This window comes from Rhinoderma darwinii, chromosome 6 (genome assembly GCF_050947455.1).
Source record: "Rhinoderma darwinii isolate aRhiDar2 chromosome 6, aRhiDar2.hap1, whole genome shotgun sequence".
In the NCBI taxonomy this organism is placed as follows: Eukaryota; Metazoa; Chordata; class Amphibia; order Anura; family Rhinodermatidae; genus Rhinoderma; species Rhinoderma darwinii.
Genome location: NC_134692.1, coordinates 15,919,585 through 15,935,012, shown reverse-complemented (window position 1 = coordinate 15,935,012; position 15,428 = coordinate 15,919,585). Strand labels below are relative to the sequence as shown.

General features: G+C 39.3%; 1 protein-coding gene across 1 annotated transcript in view; it reads left to right on the top strand.

Moving 5' to 3' along the window:
* The window catches only part of NXPH2 (neurexophilin 2), an 81,995-nt gene extending 66,811 nt beyond the window's left edge, over positions 1-15,184 (top strand). The window contains exon 3 of the mRNA XM_075829235.1: positions 13,749-15,184. Coding sequence (XP_075685350.1) covers positions 13,749-14,489 — 741 coding nt within the window. The 3' untranslated portion in view covers positions 14,490-15,184. The remainder of the gene's footprint in view (positions 1-13,748) is intronic.
* The last annotated feature ends 244 nt before the right edge of the window (positions 15,185-15,428 follow it).

The following is a 15,428-nucleotide window of genomic DNA, read 5'->3' as shown; positions in this document are numbered from 1 at the left end:
AAGTTGAACTGGTTAACTGACCTAAATAGCGCTATCTCCCTGATTCCAATGCTGTTTTTCTTTTCATTTTGCTAATTTGCTGTAGTTAGCCAACAGGGTGGAGCTAGCTCAACTGGCTCTGAGGCTGACCAATCAGCGTGAGGCAGCTTGAAGGTAGTTCACACTCTGTTGGCTAACTTCAGCAAAATAGCATAGAGGGACACAACAGTGAGCCATATCTCTGAAGGAGGGAGTCCAGAGCAAATAGAAAAACAGCGCTGGAATCAGGGAGACATCGCTATTCAGGTCAATTTACCAGTTCATCTGATATTAACTCCTCTTTACGTAGACAAATTGAGGTTTTATTGTATTCACTAAGTGGGCGGAGATATCAGGTATAGTAAAATAATCAAAAAAGTATGATAAAATAACCAACAAAAATATAAAAAAAAAAGGTGCCGCAAAAAAAGTTTTGTTCCCTAAATTCTCTAATCGGATGGATCCCTTGTGATGGATTAAAGGGAAAGGCACAACCAGATTCCGTTTTTTTTATGCATAATACAGTAGAGTAAGTTGGTTTCCAGACTATTACATTAATCAAATTTACTCAACATCTGATGATTTTTCTACAAAAAAATGTTCTACAATACTAAATATGCAAAATATGACAAAATAGTAATAGAGAAGGTGTATGCCAAAATAATAGAATTGTGCTTTTAAATGACCAATCAAAATGTCATTGAATAGTCAGTGGCGGACCGATCATAGAAGCAGTGCACGTGGGGAGCTCCCTGCATATACAATTATACAGCTCCTATTGACTATTGGCTGTTTAAATTCTTTTGCAGTTAGCCCCCCCTGGTGGTGGTAGCATGCCGCCAGAATTACTTCATTTATTAAGTGATAAAATCAGAGCTCCCCTTTACAGACATATTATGTAATTAACAAGCACAAAATGTTGTACCTAAAAAGCAGAATAGTGAAGTTGTAGTGAGTTGTAGTACACTTGGTGAATGAGGCTCATTCTGAGTTTTTCCATAGGTCCCTACAATTTCTGTGTGCGACCTTGAAAATATTAATCACAGTTGACCCTTTTGTTCTGGCATTTGTTCCTAGAAAATTCAGGATCATTAGATTATTTCAAATATTCATATTAAAGACCATAGGATTAAAGCAATCTAATTGTATTATCAACTGTGAGTCTGGGCATCTGTCACTAGAACAATTACTTGTAAATTAGACATCTGCTAGATTCCCTAATAGGGATGAGGGGCATTTGCACCTATTAACTGCCCCACAAACAGTCATTCGGAGGCCGAAATTGGGGGAGGCACCACCAGCCAGAGATGAGAATGGGACCCAAATAAATAACTTCCTGCCGTAAAGTGCCCCATTTGGGCACTTTGTTTGGCACAAAGATCATTAAGGGCACAGTGCTCGAATTTGCCCTCTGATCACCAGTTCGAGAGTCTGTCTAGCTTACTTGTTCTAGATGCCCTAATTTAAAGGGATCGGTTTTAGTGACAGATGCCCTTTAAATGTCTGTCTGCTTTAAAATGGTCTTTCTTGTTAGTTTTTGAAGGTGGTCCATTCACTCTGGACCTGCAGATCCTGCTGCTTTGAAATCTCAAAATAGCAAATGACAAATATAAATTCTCCTGACATTTGGTTTCAGTTTCTTTTATATCTAAGCAACTTGCAGCTCTGATGCTCCAAAGTTTTATGTATTCCCTGAAGTTTCACAATTTCAGGCTATTTGCTCTTAAGTGCATCAAGCCCAATATGTTCAAAAAGCTCCCAAATCTTCTCCTGCATGAAAATGAGTCTCTACGCAATAACCATATCCGCTGAGTTAATACAGCCGGCAAAATGACCAATTTTTTGTTTGCTCGTATTCTATTTCAATCTCAGATGATTCTGCTACATGTTCATGAGTGCGTTTGGGCAATTTGGAAGATAAGTTAATTAATCGAAGGCAAGTACTAAAAAAAAGAAAAAATATGCAGTTCGGCGAGTTTGGGCCCATTTCCAGATACTGTGTCCTTGAAACTCACATTTGTTTTTAAGTGTATATATATGGACGACACTTTATTTATATAGCACCAACCAAGAATAGAATGAGAGCGCTCCGAGCCCCCAGACTGGGACCAGTGAGACATTCCACCAACTGAGGGTTAAAAGACGTCCTTGGAGTGAAATATAATTGGCTTCATATGTAGGTCTGTCATGTGTGGTGGACATATAGAACCTCCCTGCAGTGACCACACACTAGAGACAACTTTTGACTGTGCCCCCCCATCCCCTGGGTGCCACACAGTGTCCCATTGTAGATAGTGCCCCTTGTAGATAGTGCCATACAGCGCCTCCTGTAGATTGTGCTATATAGCCCCCCTGTAGATAGTGTCACGCCCACTTGTAGATAGCGCCCCACCTCCCTTGTAAATAGCGCCATATAGCCCCCCTGTAGATTGTGCTATATAGCCCCCTGTAAATAGTGTCACACCCACTTGTAGATAGTGTCCCCTACCTCCCCCTTGTAGATAGCGCCATACAGCCCCCATGTAGATATCGCCATACAGCCCCCCTGTAGGTAGTGCCATACAGACCCCCCTCCTGTAGATAGCGCCATACAGCCCCAACCCCCTCTCCACAAAAAACGACCTGTAGCCTACTTGAAGGGGTTGTCCCACAAAACACAAGTAGCCCCTATCCACAGGATAGGGGATACATGTGTGATCGCTGGGGGTCTGACCGCTGGGACCCCCAGTGATAAGAAGAAAGGGGGACCGAAAGTCTCCTAAAGTGCTATGGCTGCTACAGCGGTAGTTATGCCACTGACAAGAGGGCACTTATAAGAAGCCAATCAGGTGGCATTGGCAAAAGAAAAGAGCAGGGCAGCACAAACATCCCTTTGACTGGTGGGTAAAGACTATTTGTATGTGTCTTCTTGTTCAATGTAGTCATTCTTTCAACTACAACACATCATTGTCTGCAACTGAACATAGAAGCAGGGCCACCATCAGGGCAGTACAGTCGGTACTGCTGTCAGGCGCCCAGGCAAGTGGTCCAAACACCCCTGTGGGTTGCAACCCACCTGTTCCTTATGGGAGCTACAAATTTTCACATATAAAATGACAGGGCCAGATTTAATAGGCATAAAGATCTTATTCTCCTTTAGTTCAAAAACAGTGGATCACTGTGCTTGAGAAGAAGTATAACAGCCTTCCTCAGGAACTCACCAAATATATGCAATAGTGGGCAGGATGGAGGTTGATGAACAGAACAGGAAGATCAGGGGCCCTAGACATATGCCATATGGGGCCCAGATATTTCTGATTGTGGCTCTGCATGGAAGCACTCGATGGCACCATGCATCTCCAAATGTTACTGGGAATACTGAGTAAAAATCAATATGGCAGCTATTACAGGTCCCGCGAGGGTTGCTTCTAAGTTTTTCACAGGACCCGGAATGGGAAATCTGCCTAGTTGTGAAGCATTACAGAATTAGGGATGTATCATTATACAAAAGCCAAAACTGCAGACAAACTTTTTGGGACCTGTATTGGCCAACATATTGGTTACCACCACAAAAAAAACAAAAACTAAGGATAAAGTGTGGGGCTATTTCTCAGGATTTGGCCATTTATTTCTAGTTTGGGACTCGACCCTTTCCTGACTTTGCCCCAGTGCACACAGCGAGCTCCATATCGACATGGAGTGATGAGTTTGGTGAGAAATCCGAGTTAACCCTGACCTCAACCCCATCCAACACCTTTGGAATTAATTGTAACGCCGATCTCCCCCAACATCAATGTCTGGGCGCAAATTTTCATAGACACCTCCAAAATCTCGTGGAACGCCGTCCTAGAAGAGTGGAGGCTGTTATGTCCACAAAAGTAGCCCAACTCCATATTAGTGCTAAGGGTCAATTGTGATAGTCCGGAGTTCACATACTTTTGACCATATAGTGTACTAGTCTGAATAGACGACCCATAGTCTTCGCTGGTGTCTTCGGTTTTGGCCAGAATTTTCTTAGTAAGACAAAGTTTTACTAGGCAGAGCTATTCCTCAGTTTCCCACAATGATAGATGTTTTGATTCTATCATCTTTCATAGCTTCCATGTCATTGTAAAATTGTATTGATTTGAGTTTCCTTGCAGGGTCAGGGAAGAGATGACTCCTCGGTAGACTGTACCACTAATCATTAGCAGCAATCTATTCTACCGTCAGCAGATACTGTGATTCACTTTTGTCAGCAAGACAAGTAATACTATTAAATAAGTCCAGAGATGGAAGTTTCATTTGAGATTAATTTACAAGCACTAAATGTAACGGCTTGCAGGGCTCCATCACTCTGAGACTTATTTGCTGAAGCAACATGTCATCTGAAATATATTGACTGTGAATGACAGAATCGGTAAAGTAATGTGATTAGGCAGCCGTAAAGCCGCTAAAGTGATTGTTTCGTTGCAGGTTCTAAGAACGGTGACTTTCAATTAATCTGATTTTACTACAGGCATCGTTGCAGTATTACACTGCTTTACTGCGAAAATGAGAGTACTCGGAGGTTTCTAATTCCCATCCGTTTCATAGGAGAATGAAGAAGCACCGACTCCTCCATTAATGTTAGGCGTTAGGACGACTCTGTAACCCAACTACCAGACCACCTCAGTCTGACTGGTGTGATATAATAAGTCAACTGGGAAAATGTCTAACCTGGGTATCTTCTGTATATAATTATATATGTACAGCTGGTATAAGTTATACATCTTCTTGTATATAGTGATATGAAGCATGCTGGTATAACCTGGGTATCTTCTGTATATAATTATATATGTACAGCTGGTATAAGTTATACATCTTCTTCTATATAGTGATATGGAGCATGCTGGTATAACCTGGGTATCTTCTGTATATAATTATATATGTACAGCTGGTATAAGTTATACATCTTCTTGTATATAGTGATATGGACCATGCTGGTATAACCTGGGTATCTTCTGTATATGATTATATATGTACAGCTAGTATAAGTTATACATCTTCTTGTATATAGTGATATGAAGCATGCTGGTATAACCTGGGTATCTTCTGTATATAATTATATATGTACAGCTGGTATAAGTTATACATCTTCTTCTATATAGTGATATGGAGCATGCTGGTATAACCTGGGTATCTTCTGTATATAATTATATATGTACAGCTGGTATAAGTTATACATCTTCTTGTATATAGTGATATGAAGCATGCTGGTATAACCTGGGTATCTTCTGTATATAATTATATATGTACAGCTGGTATAAGTTATACATCTTCTTCTATATAGTGATATGGAGCATGCTGGTATAACCTGGGTATCTTCTGTATATAATTATATATGTACAGCTGGTATAAGTTATACATCTTCTTGTATATAGTGATATGGACCATGCTGGTATAACCTGGATATCTTCTGTATATGATTATATATGTACAGCTAGTATAAGTTATACATCTTCTTGTATATAGTGATATGAAGCATGCTGGTATAACCTGGGTATCTTCTGTATATAATTATATATGTACAGCTGGTATAAGTTATACATCTTCTTCTATATAGTGATATGGAGCATGCTGGTATAACCTGGGTATCTTCTGTATATAATTATATATGTACAGCTGGTATAAGTTATACATCTTCTTGTATATAGTGATATGGACCATGCTGGTATAACCTGGGTATCTTCTGTATATGATTATATATGTACAGCTAGTATAAGTTATACATCTTCTTGTATATAGTGATATGGAGCATGCTGGTGTAACCTGGGCATCTTCTGTATATAATTATATATGTACAGCTGGTATAAGTTATACATCTTCTTGTATATAGTGATATGGTGCATGCTGGTATAACCTGGGCATCTTCTGTATATAATTATATATGTACAGCTGGTATAAGTTATACATCTTCTTGTATATAGTGATATGGAGCATGCTGGTATAACATGGGTATATTCTGTATATAATTATATATGTACAGCTGGTATAAGTTATACGTCCTCTTCTATATAGTGATATGGAGCATGCTGGTATAACCTGGGTATCTTCTGTATATAATTATATATTTACAGCTGGTATAAGTTATACATCTTCTTGTGTATAGCGATATGGATCATGCTGGTATAACCTGGGTATCTTCTGTATATAATTATATATGTACAGCTGGTATAAGTTATACATCTTCTTGTATATAGTGATATGGAGCATGCTGGTATAACCTGGGTATCTTCTGTATATAATTATATATTTACAGCTGGTATAAGTTATACATCTTCTTGTGTATAGCGATATGGATCATGCTGGTATAACCTGGGTATTTTCTGTATATAATTATATATGTACAGCTAGTATAAGTTATACATCTTCCTGTATATAGTGATATATAACATGCTGGTATAACCTGGGTATCTTCTGTATATAATTATATATGTAAAGCTGGTATAAGTGATACATCTTCTTGTATATAGTGATATGGAGCATGCTGGTATAACCTGGGAATCTTCTGTATATAATTATATATGTACAGCTGGTATAAGTTATACATCTTCTTGTATATAGTGATATGGAGCATGCTGGTATAACCTGGGTATCTTCTGTATATAATTATATATGTACAGCTGGTATAAGTTATACATCTTCTTGTGTATAGTGATATATAACATGCTGGTATAAACTGGGTATCTTCTGTATATAATTATATATGTACAGCTGGTGTAAGTTATACATCTTCTTGTGTATAGTGATATGGAGCATGCTGGTATAACCGGGGTATCTTCTGTATATAATTATATATGTACAGCTGGTATAAGTTATGCATCTTCTTGTATATACTGATATGGAGCATGCTGGTATAACCTGGGTATCTTCCGTATATAATTATATATGTACAGCTGGTATAAGTTATACATCTTCCTGTATATAGTGATATGGAGCATGCTGGTATAACCTGGGTATCTTCTGTATATAATTATATATGTACAGCTGGTATAAGTTATACATCTTCTTGTATATAGTGATATGGAGCATGCTGGTATAACCGGGGTATCTTCTGTATATAATTATATATGTACAGCTGGTATAAGTTATGCATCTTCTTGTATATACTGATATGGAGCATGCTGGTATAACCTGGGTATCTTCCGTATATAATTATATATGTACAGCTGGTATAAGTTATACATCTTCCTGTATATAGTGATATGGAGCATGCTGGTATAACCTGGGTATCTTCTGTATATAATTATATATGTACAGCTGGTATATGTTATACATCCTCGTGTATATAGTGATATGGAGCATGCTGGTATAACCTGGGTATCTTCTGTATATAATTATATATGTACAGCGGGCATAAATTATACATCTTCTTGTATATAGTGATATGGATGGACACGACCTCTCCATGTATAACATTGTCAGCCAATCATGAACTGTTTCTGCTTCCCTTGGCAATAACATCTGATCTCCGGATGAATCCACTGCAATAAGTTGATCAATATTCTGGGACAACCCTTTAAGCACTATAGACTGTAGCTGACCGGATGTTGAGTTTTTGGGCTGGTGCTTAAACAAAGCTGCCAATCTGAACATGCAGAGCTTCAGCTAAAAACAAGAAGGAACGGCGCAGCATCCTGAACCTCTGACTCCTAATGAACTAAGGAGTTAGCAGGAGTAGCTAGTCTTAGTGGAGGGCTAATGAGGCTGACCTAAAAAAAACAAAAAAACAGCAGTGAGGTAAAACTTCTGGACACCTACATCCTATTTATAGTGGTATAGACCATGCTGGAATAATCTGGACTATATCTAGTTTCTAATTATGTATAGCTGACCATCCGTCCACCCATCCAATATCCAAGATAAATTTAAAATTCCAATAATCCGAAACCTCATCGGCTCCAAGTGTTCTGGATTATCGGAACCTTACTGTACATCTTTTATAACATTTGATCTTAAATAAATACACGAAGCAAGAAACGGCGGGTCCTCCTGGATCTGGCAAAAAAAAATTTAGGAGGCGAAATCCCCTAAAAACCAACTGTTCTCCGTTCATAACTGCGAAACTTGCTGATTGCTTAAATTCCTGGCACCAAAACCGCTCGTTAAGAATCACATTTAGAAAATTACGACCACTATGCTTTCCATATCGCTGCAATGTACCGCGGGAAGCCTGCAATCGTTTAACTTTCTGAATATGAAGTATTCCCCGAGCTTCCTGCACGCTGCAGCGAGGAAATGAGGCTGAATCCAGAGCGAGCGGCTGAAAATCATTGTTTTATTTAGTTTTTAACCAGTTTGTATTTTTTATGTAGATCTGATTCTTACATGAAGCTTTTACCAATCTGTACAGAAGATCTGGATATTAGTTACAGCATTGCATCATATGCTTCATGTACAGATGTAGCCATCTTTATCTTGACTTTTAACTCATTAAAAACGCAGTGTCAGGAAACTTTAACCCCTTCCCGACATTTGTCGTATCCATACGTCATAGCCGGGTAGGGGAAGTAAAGAACGGGCTCACGGAGTGAACCCACTCCATACGATGCTGGTGTTGGCTGTATGTTACAGCCAACACCTCACAGTAACGAGCGGGATCGTGCTCGAGCGCAATCCCGCTAGTTTAACCCGTTAAATGCCGTGGTCAATAGTGGCCGCGGCATTTAAATCGTTAGGAAAAGGGGGCGACTGCGTCTAGCAGCTCATTGCGCCCACCACAATGCAATCGCGGGGTGGTGACTGTTGCTATGGCTGCCTGGGGGCCTAATGAAGGCCCCCAGGTCCGCCATCTTTGTGCTCCTACTAGGCCCTGCCTCTGGCCTGTCAGAAAGACGATATACTGCAATACATTGGTATTGCAGTATATCGTGCAAGTGATCCAAGGTTCGCTGGTTGAAGTCCCCTTGGGGGACTAATAAAAAAAAAGTAAAAAAGTTATTTTTTTCTGTAAAAAAAATAAATAAAATATTTAAAGTTAAAAAAAAAAACTTTTCCCATTTTCCCCCTAGAGAACAGTAAAAAAATAAACATAATTGGTATCGCTGCATCCGTAAAAGTCTGAACTATTACTATATATCCTTATTTAACCTGCCCGGTGAACGCCGTAAAAAAAAAAATTGTAAATGCCAGAATCGCTATTTTTTGGTCCCCTAATCTCCCACAAAAAAATAAATAAAAGTGATCAAAACGTCGCATGTACCCCAAAAATGTATCAGTAATAACTACAGCGTATTCCGCAAAAAATAAGCCCTCATACCACTTAATCGATGGAAAAATAAAAACTTATGGCTCTCAGAATTTGGCGACACAAAATAAATTTCATTTTTTACACTTAGTTTATTACTTGTAAAAGTAGTAAAATATAGAAGAAAAAAAAAAATATATATATATTTGGTATCGCCGTAATCGTATTGACCCGCAGGATAAAGTTAACATGTTGTTATAATTGCACAGTGAATTGCGAAAAAACAAAGTGCAAAAAACAATGGAGGAATCGCTGTTTTCCCATTTCCTAGCACAATAAATGGTGCTACAAAAAACTACAACTCGTCCCGCAAAAATCAAGCCCTCATAGGACTATATCGTCGGAAAAATAAAAAAGTTATGGCTTTTCGAAGGTGTGGAGGAAAAAACGAAAATTAAAATCTGAAAGTTGTTTACGACGGGAAGGGGTTAACTTGACTTTTTCAGTGGCTTTTGTTGTGTGAGCTGCAGCAAGTGATCTGAATCAAGATAAAGATGGCTACATCTGTATAAGGATATTGCCCGGTATCACTTCTGCCTCACTAGCTCTTCAGTGAATCTTTGAGAGGAAGTTATATGTCTGTGGCTGCTGATTGGCTGGTGGTTTTTAACTTCCTGTGCAAGGAGTAGAGCGCAGCACTGGAGCATGGAAGAAGTTAATGTCTTATATATTATGGCAGACACTATTACGGGGGAACTATGGCTGGCTCTATTATACTGTAGGGACTTTGTGGCTGAGGCTAGTAATGGGCACTGTAGCTGACATTATTATAGGAGAACTTTAGCTGGCAGTATTAATGCAAATTTTGGTTTGCCCTAATATTGGGGCACTGTAGCTAGCCCTATTATAAGGATGCCGCAGTTGGCACTGTTAAAGAAGCAGTCCAGGATTAGAAAAATGTAGCTACTTTTTTCAGAAAAACAGCACCACACCTGTCCACAGATTGTGTGTGGTATTGCAGCTCTGCCCCATTCACTTCAATGGAGCTGAGTTGCAATACCAGACACAGCCCATGGACATGTGGGGCACTGTTTTTGGAAGAAAGCAGGCATGTTTTCCTAATACTATGCAACCCCTTTAATGGGCACTGTGACTGGCACTATTATTAGGACTGTGACACTATTAGCAGAAGGCCCATACCTGGCACTATTATTAGAAGGACTGTACCTGGCACTATTATTAGGACTGTACCTGGCACTATTATTAGGACTGTACCTGGCACTATTATTAGGACTGTACCTGGCACTATTATTAGGACGACTGTAGCCGGCACTATTATTAGAAGGACTCCAGCTGGCACTGTTATTAGACAGACTGCAACTGGCACTATATTAGAAGTATTCTACCTGGCACTATTATTAGAAGTACTGTAGCCGGCACTATTATTAGAAGGACTGTAGTTGGCTTTATTATTAGAAGGATTGTACCTGGCACTATTATTAGGAGGACTATAGCCTGCACTATTATTAGAAGGAGTGTAGTTGGCTTTATTATTAGAATGACTGTAGCTAGCACCATTATTAGACGGACTGCAACTGGCACTATATTAGAAGGATTATAGCTGGCACTATTATTAGAAGCAGGGCCGCCATAAGGGCAGTACAGGTGGTACACCCATCAGGGGCCTGGGCTAAACATAGGTCCGCCGCGACCTCTGGAGGCGTAGCTATAGGGGTCACAGCAGTCACAATTGCAATAGGGCCCCGTAGCCAGGGGGCCCGTGGACCCCAGCATGTTAAAATTTACTATAGTAACTGTGGCCTAGGTAATAAACTACACGGACCCCTGTTTCTATAGTAACATTATACTTACCCTCCTCGCAGATGACAGGTCCCGATGTCTTTGACGTCATGACGCTGGATGGCATCAAGACTTCCGCTGTGCACGGAGCCAAAGAGGAGGGTAAGTATACTGTTACTGTCTGCTGGAGCCCTGTATCTAAGCCTACCATGTGGTAGGCTTAGATACAGGGCCCAGCAGACAGGATCACATGATAGGCTTAGATACAGGGCCCCATTAGACAGAAATCTTATACTGTATAAAATGACTGTCTGTCTGCTGGGGCCCTGTCTCTGAGCCTACCATGTGGTTAATGAGAATCCAAGTACAAGAATAATACAATTATTTCTGCTGCCAATAGGAGGTGCTCATTGTATACTGTTTTATCATCATTGTAGCAGTATAATTCCCTGTGCAGTGAGCTCCCCCTAGTGGTAGTTGCAGGCAAACAGAATTTTATCATATACTGTAATTTTATGGGTGTGTGGGACAGGAAACAAAAAAGCCTATAAGGAATTTCTGACAAATTTAAGTTTAATAGCTTAAAATTATAGGAACACTTTTCTCCCCTAAATTACATCTCTCAAACCCTGTACCAGCCCGAGCCACCAGTAATATTAGGCATTAACCAGGGATACCAATCATCGATACATTTCTTAAAAGCTCTTATACTGGGGAGGGGCATTTTACGTCTCCATCAGAAGCACCAACGTGCTGGGAAACCCCTCTTTATGGGTCCTGTGCGACCAAACAAGCAGCAAACCATTAAGGTTGGCCCTGATTTTTAGTTCCTAAGGACTATGGCAAATTGACACCGTTACATTTTAAAGGGAAATAAATTCATTTTTCTCAATGTTGACAAATGCATAAAAGATAATGTTGAAATCAGCTGAGAGGTGTTTGCAGTACTACACAATACATCACATAATGATCCTTTTCTCTACCTGTCCATCAGTCAGAAAATTAAAAATCAATATCGACACAAATATAGAAAAAAAAATGAAAAGTTACATTTTTTGGCCATCAGCAGCTCGGCCGGCCCTGATGGGTATTGTTAAACCTGTCTGCCTTCTCCAACAAAAGAATGTCAGTTCTCTCCGTTAATTGATGTAAAACAAATTCATGTTATTAATCTTGCAGGACTGCACATTGAAGCGACAATAATATCCGTGAATCTAGCAGCTACAGATGCTTTTGTGAAATTCATAGACTGAGCCAAGACACAAATTACTCAAGTTTTGATAAATGCTCTCAGATCCGTGTGCTCGGACAGATTAAGTGCGGTGATTTTTCTTTTGAAGGTGCATTTTTTCTTAATTCTCTGTAGTTTGGCACTAAAAGTGGCTGAATAACTTAGCTAAGCTAAAATAGGTGGTGGGAGGCTGATTTCACCTTCGGAAAGGGCCCCTGAAATGTGTTATGGGCCGTAAAACCCCCGAAAAATGGCTAAAAATGCAGGGGCTGAACGCCTCCAAACATCTGCTTATTGATTTCAATGGCAAAAACGGCGTTCCGTTCCCACGGGGCGTTTTTACTCGGCCGTTTTTAAAAAGTGCCTGTCCCTTCTTGAGCCATTTTTCATTTACTCAATAGAAAAACAGCTCCAAAAACGGCCGTAAAAAACAAGTTGCTTAAAAAATGGCTGAAAATAAGAGGCAGTTTTCCCTTGAAAAAAGCTCCGTATTTCCAGATTTATATCAACTCGACACCAAGAATCATTCTCTGTTCACAAACCTGGTATAACCTGGGTATCTTCTGTATATAATTATATATGTACAGCTGGTGTAAGTTATACATCTTCCTGTATATAGTGATATGGAGCATGCTGGTATAACCTGGGTATCTTCTGTATATAATTATATATGTACAGCTGGTATAAGTTATATATCTTCTTGTATATAGTGATATGGAGCATGCTGGTATAACCTGGGTATCTTCTGTATATAATTATATATGTACAGCTGGTATAAGTTATACATCTTCTTGTATATAGTGATATGGAGCATGCTGGTATAACCTGGGTATCTTCTGTATATAATTATATATGTACAGCTGGTATAAGTTATACATCTTCTTGTATATAGTGATATGGAGCATGCTGGTATAACCTGGGTATCTTCTGTATATAATTATATATGTACAGCTGGTATCAGTTATACATCTTCTTGTATATAGTGATATGGAGCATGCTGGTATAACCTGGGTATCTTCTGTATATAATTATATATGTACAGCTGGTATAAGTTATACATCTTCTTGTATATAGTGATATGGAGCATGCTGGTATAACCTGGGTATCTTCTGTATATAATTATATATGTACAGCTGGTATAAGTTATGCATCTTCTTGTATATAGTGATATGGAGCATGCTGGTATAACCTGCGTATCTTCTGTATATAATTATATATGTACAGCTGGTATAAGTTATACATCTTCTTGTATATAGTGATATGGAGAATGCTGGTATAACCTGGGTATCTTCTGTATATAATTATGTATGTACAGCTGGTATAAGTTATACATCGTCTTGTGTATAGTGATATGGAGCATGCTGGTATAACATAAGTACTTTTTGTATATAATTCTAGAACAACCAGACATCTTGTCCTATCAAGCAGAGATGTATTAAATATTGATCTGTCCCTGTTATTGAAAAAGTTTTCTACGAACTAATTGTACATTTTATTTTTGTATTGCCACAGATTTTGTGTGATAAGGAAATACCACGAACCGACAACACATTAAAGTGGGAAGACAAGGACCCCTCCGACAACTTGGTGAGCGAGGTCTCCCACTCCCGGCTTCACAGTCCTCTCCGCCTCTTCGTCAAACAGTCAGCTCTCCAAAGACAAGCCCAACTCTCTTATTTCGACACCACAGAACACTTCTGGAATTGGCTGTCCAATGTCACCCACACTCAAGAGTCCTTGGTACGAACTAAACGTCGGCCCATAGTTAAAACGGGCAAATTCAAAAAGATGTTCGGCTGGGGGGATTTTCACTCGAATATTAAAACCGTCAAGTTGAACCTCCTTATTACGGGGAAAATCGTGGATCATGGAAACGGGACGTTCAGCGTTTATTTTCGCCATAACTCAACGGGACTTGGGAATGTTTCGGTGAGTCTTGTTCCTCCTTCCAAGGTCGTAGAGTTTGAAACTTCGGCTCAGTCAACTCTGGAAAACAAGGATTCCAAGTCCTTTAACTGTAGGATTGAGTACGAGAAAACGGACCGGGCAAAGAAAACTGCTTTGTGCAACTTTGACCCCTCTAAGATCTGTTACCAAGAACAAACCCAGAGCCACGTGTCCTGGTTGTGCTCGAAGCCTTTCAAGGTCATTTGCATTTATATAGCTTTTTTCAGCATAGACTATAAACTTGTGCAGAAAGTTTGCCCCGATTACAATTACCACAGTGAGATGCCATATTTGTCCTCTGGATGAGACGTGACTATCTTTTAAACTGCAGTGCCCCGTGAAAGATGGTCAGGGAAGCTCTTGTAATGGAGATACTTTGCACTTCTTAAAGGGGCAATGTTTCTATATCAGGTTGACAAAAAAAAAAAATATTGTAACAGTGTTTAGACTTGCATAATATATTTCAGTTAAATAATGTCGAATTGTTTCTGTAATTTTTAAAATACATAGGAAATAAATCCTGCAAAGGGAGCACATAACTGGATTATCAGTATTGTGAGGATTCTGTATGATATAAGTGTGACCTAGGGATGTATTGTGTAGTGGTATCCTTAAAGGAACACTCAACTTAAAGTTTACAGCCTATAATGGTGCAGTAGTATTATGAGTGTCACATATATGTATGTAAAAGTCTCTGGAGGTTCTCAGAACTGAAGATAAAGTAGTGTTTGCGGAGGGGGGGGGGCAGGGATTTTTCTGGACTCCCCGCCAGCCATCCCATTGAAGAACATAACACCCAACTTCGCCCCAGCCCGGGATAGCTGCTTACATGGATTAATTGAACTGCACTGTGAATATAACTGCACAGCATATGAAGGTGACTTTAGGTTTAGTGTGCCTTTAAGGCAGCAGATTGACACTGTTGATAACTTGATGAACCTTTAATGTCCTGATCAATTTCCCTATGTGCAATATAAATAACAGCTTATGTTTGAAATTAATTATTATGTTTTTGCTTTTTGTTTCCTCTTATGCTTTGTGTTTCTGGGGGAAAATTACAGCGGATTTACACACAAAGTATCATTATGCATGGATCCATAGAAGCCAATCAATAATTAACGCTGATCAATTTACAGTGTTGAAATCTGCAGTGCACTCTGTGAGCATCAAACCTACAAACCCTAATACATACCTATTTACCAAGCCATGAATTATTTCTTTTTTTCTAGAATATGCTGTGTCTAC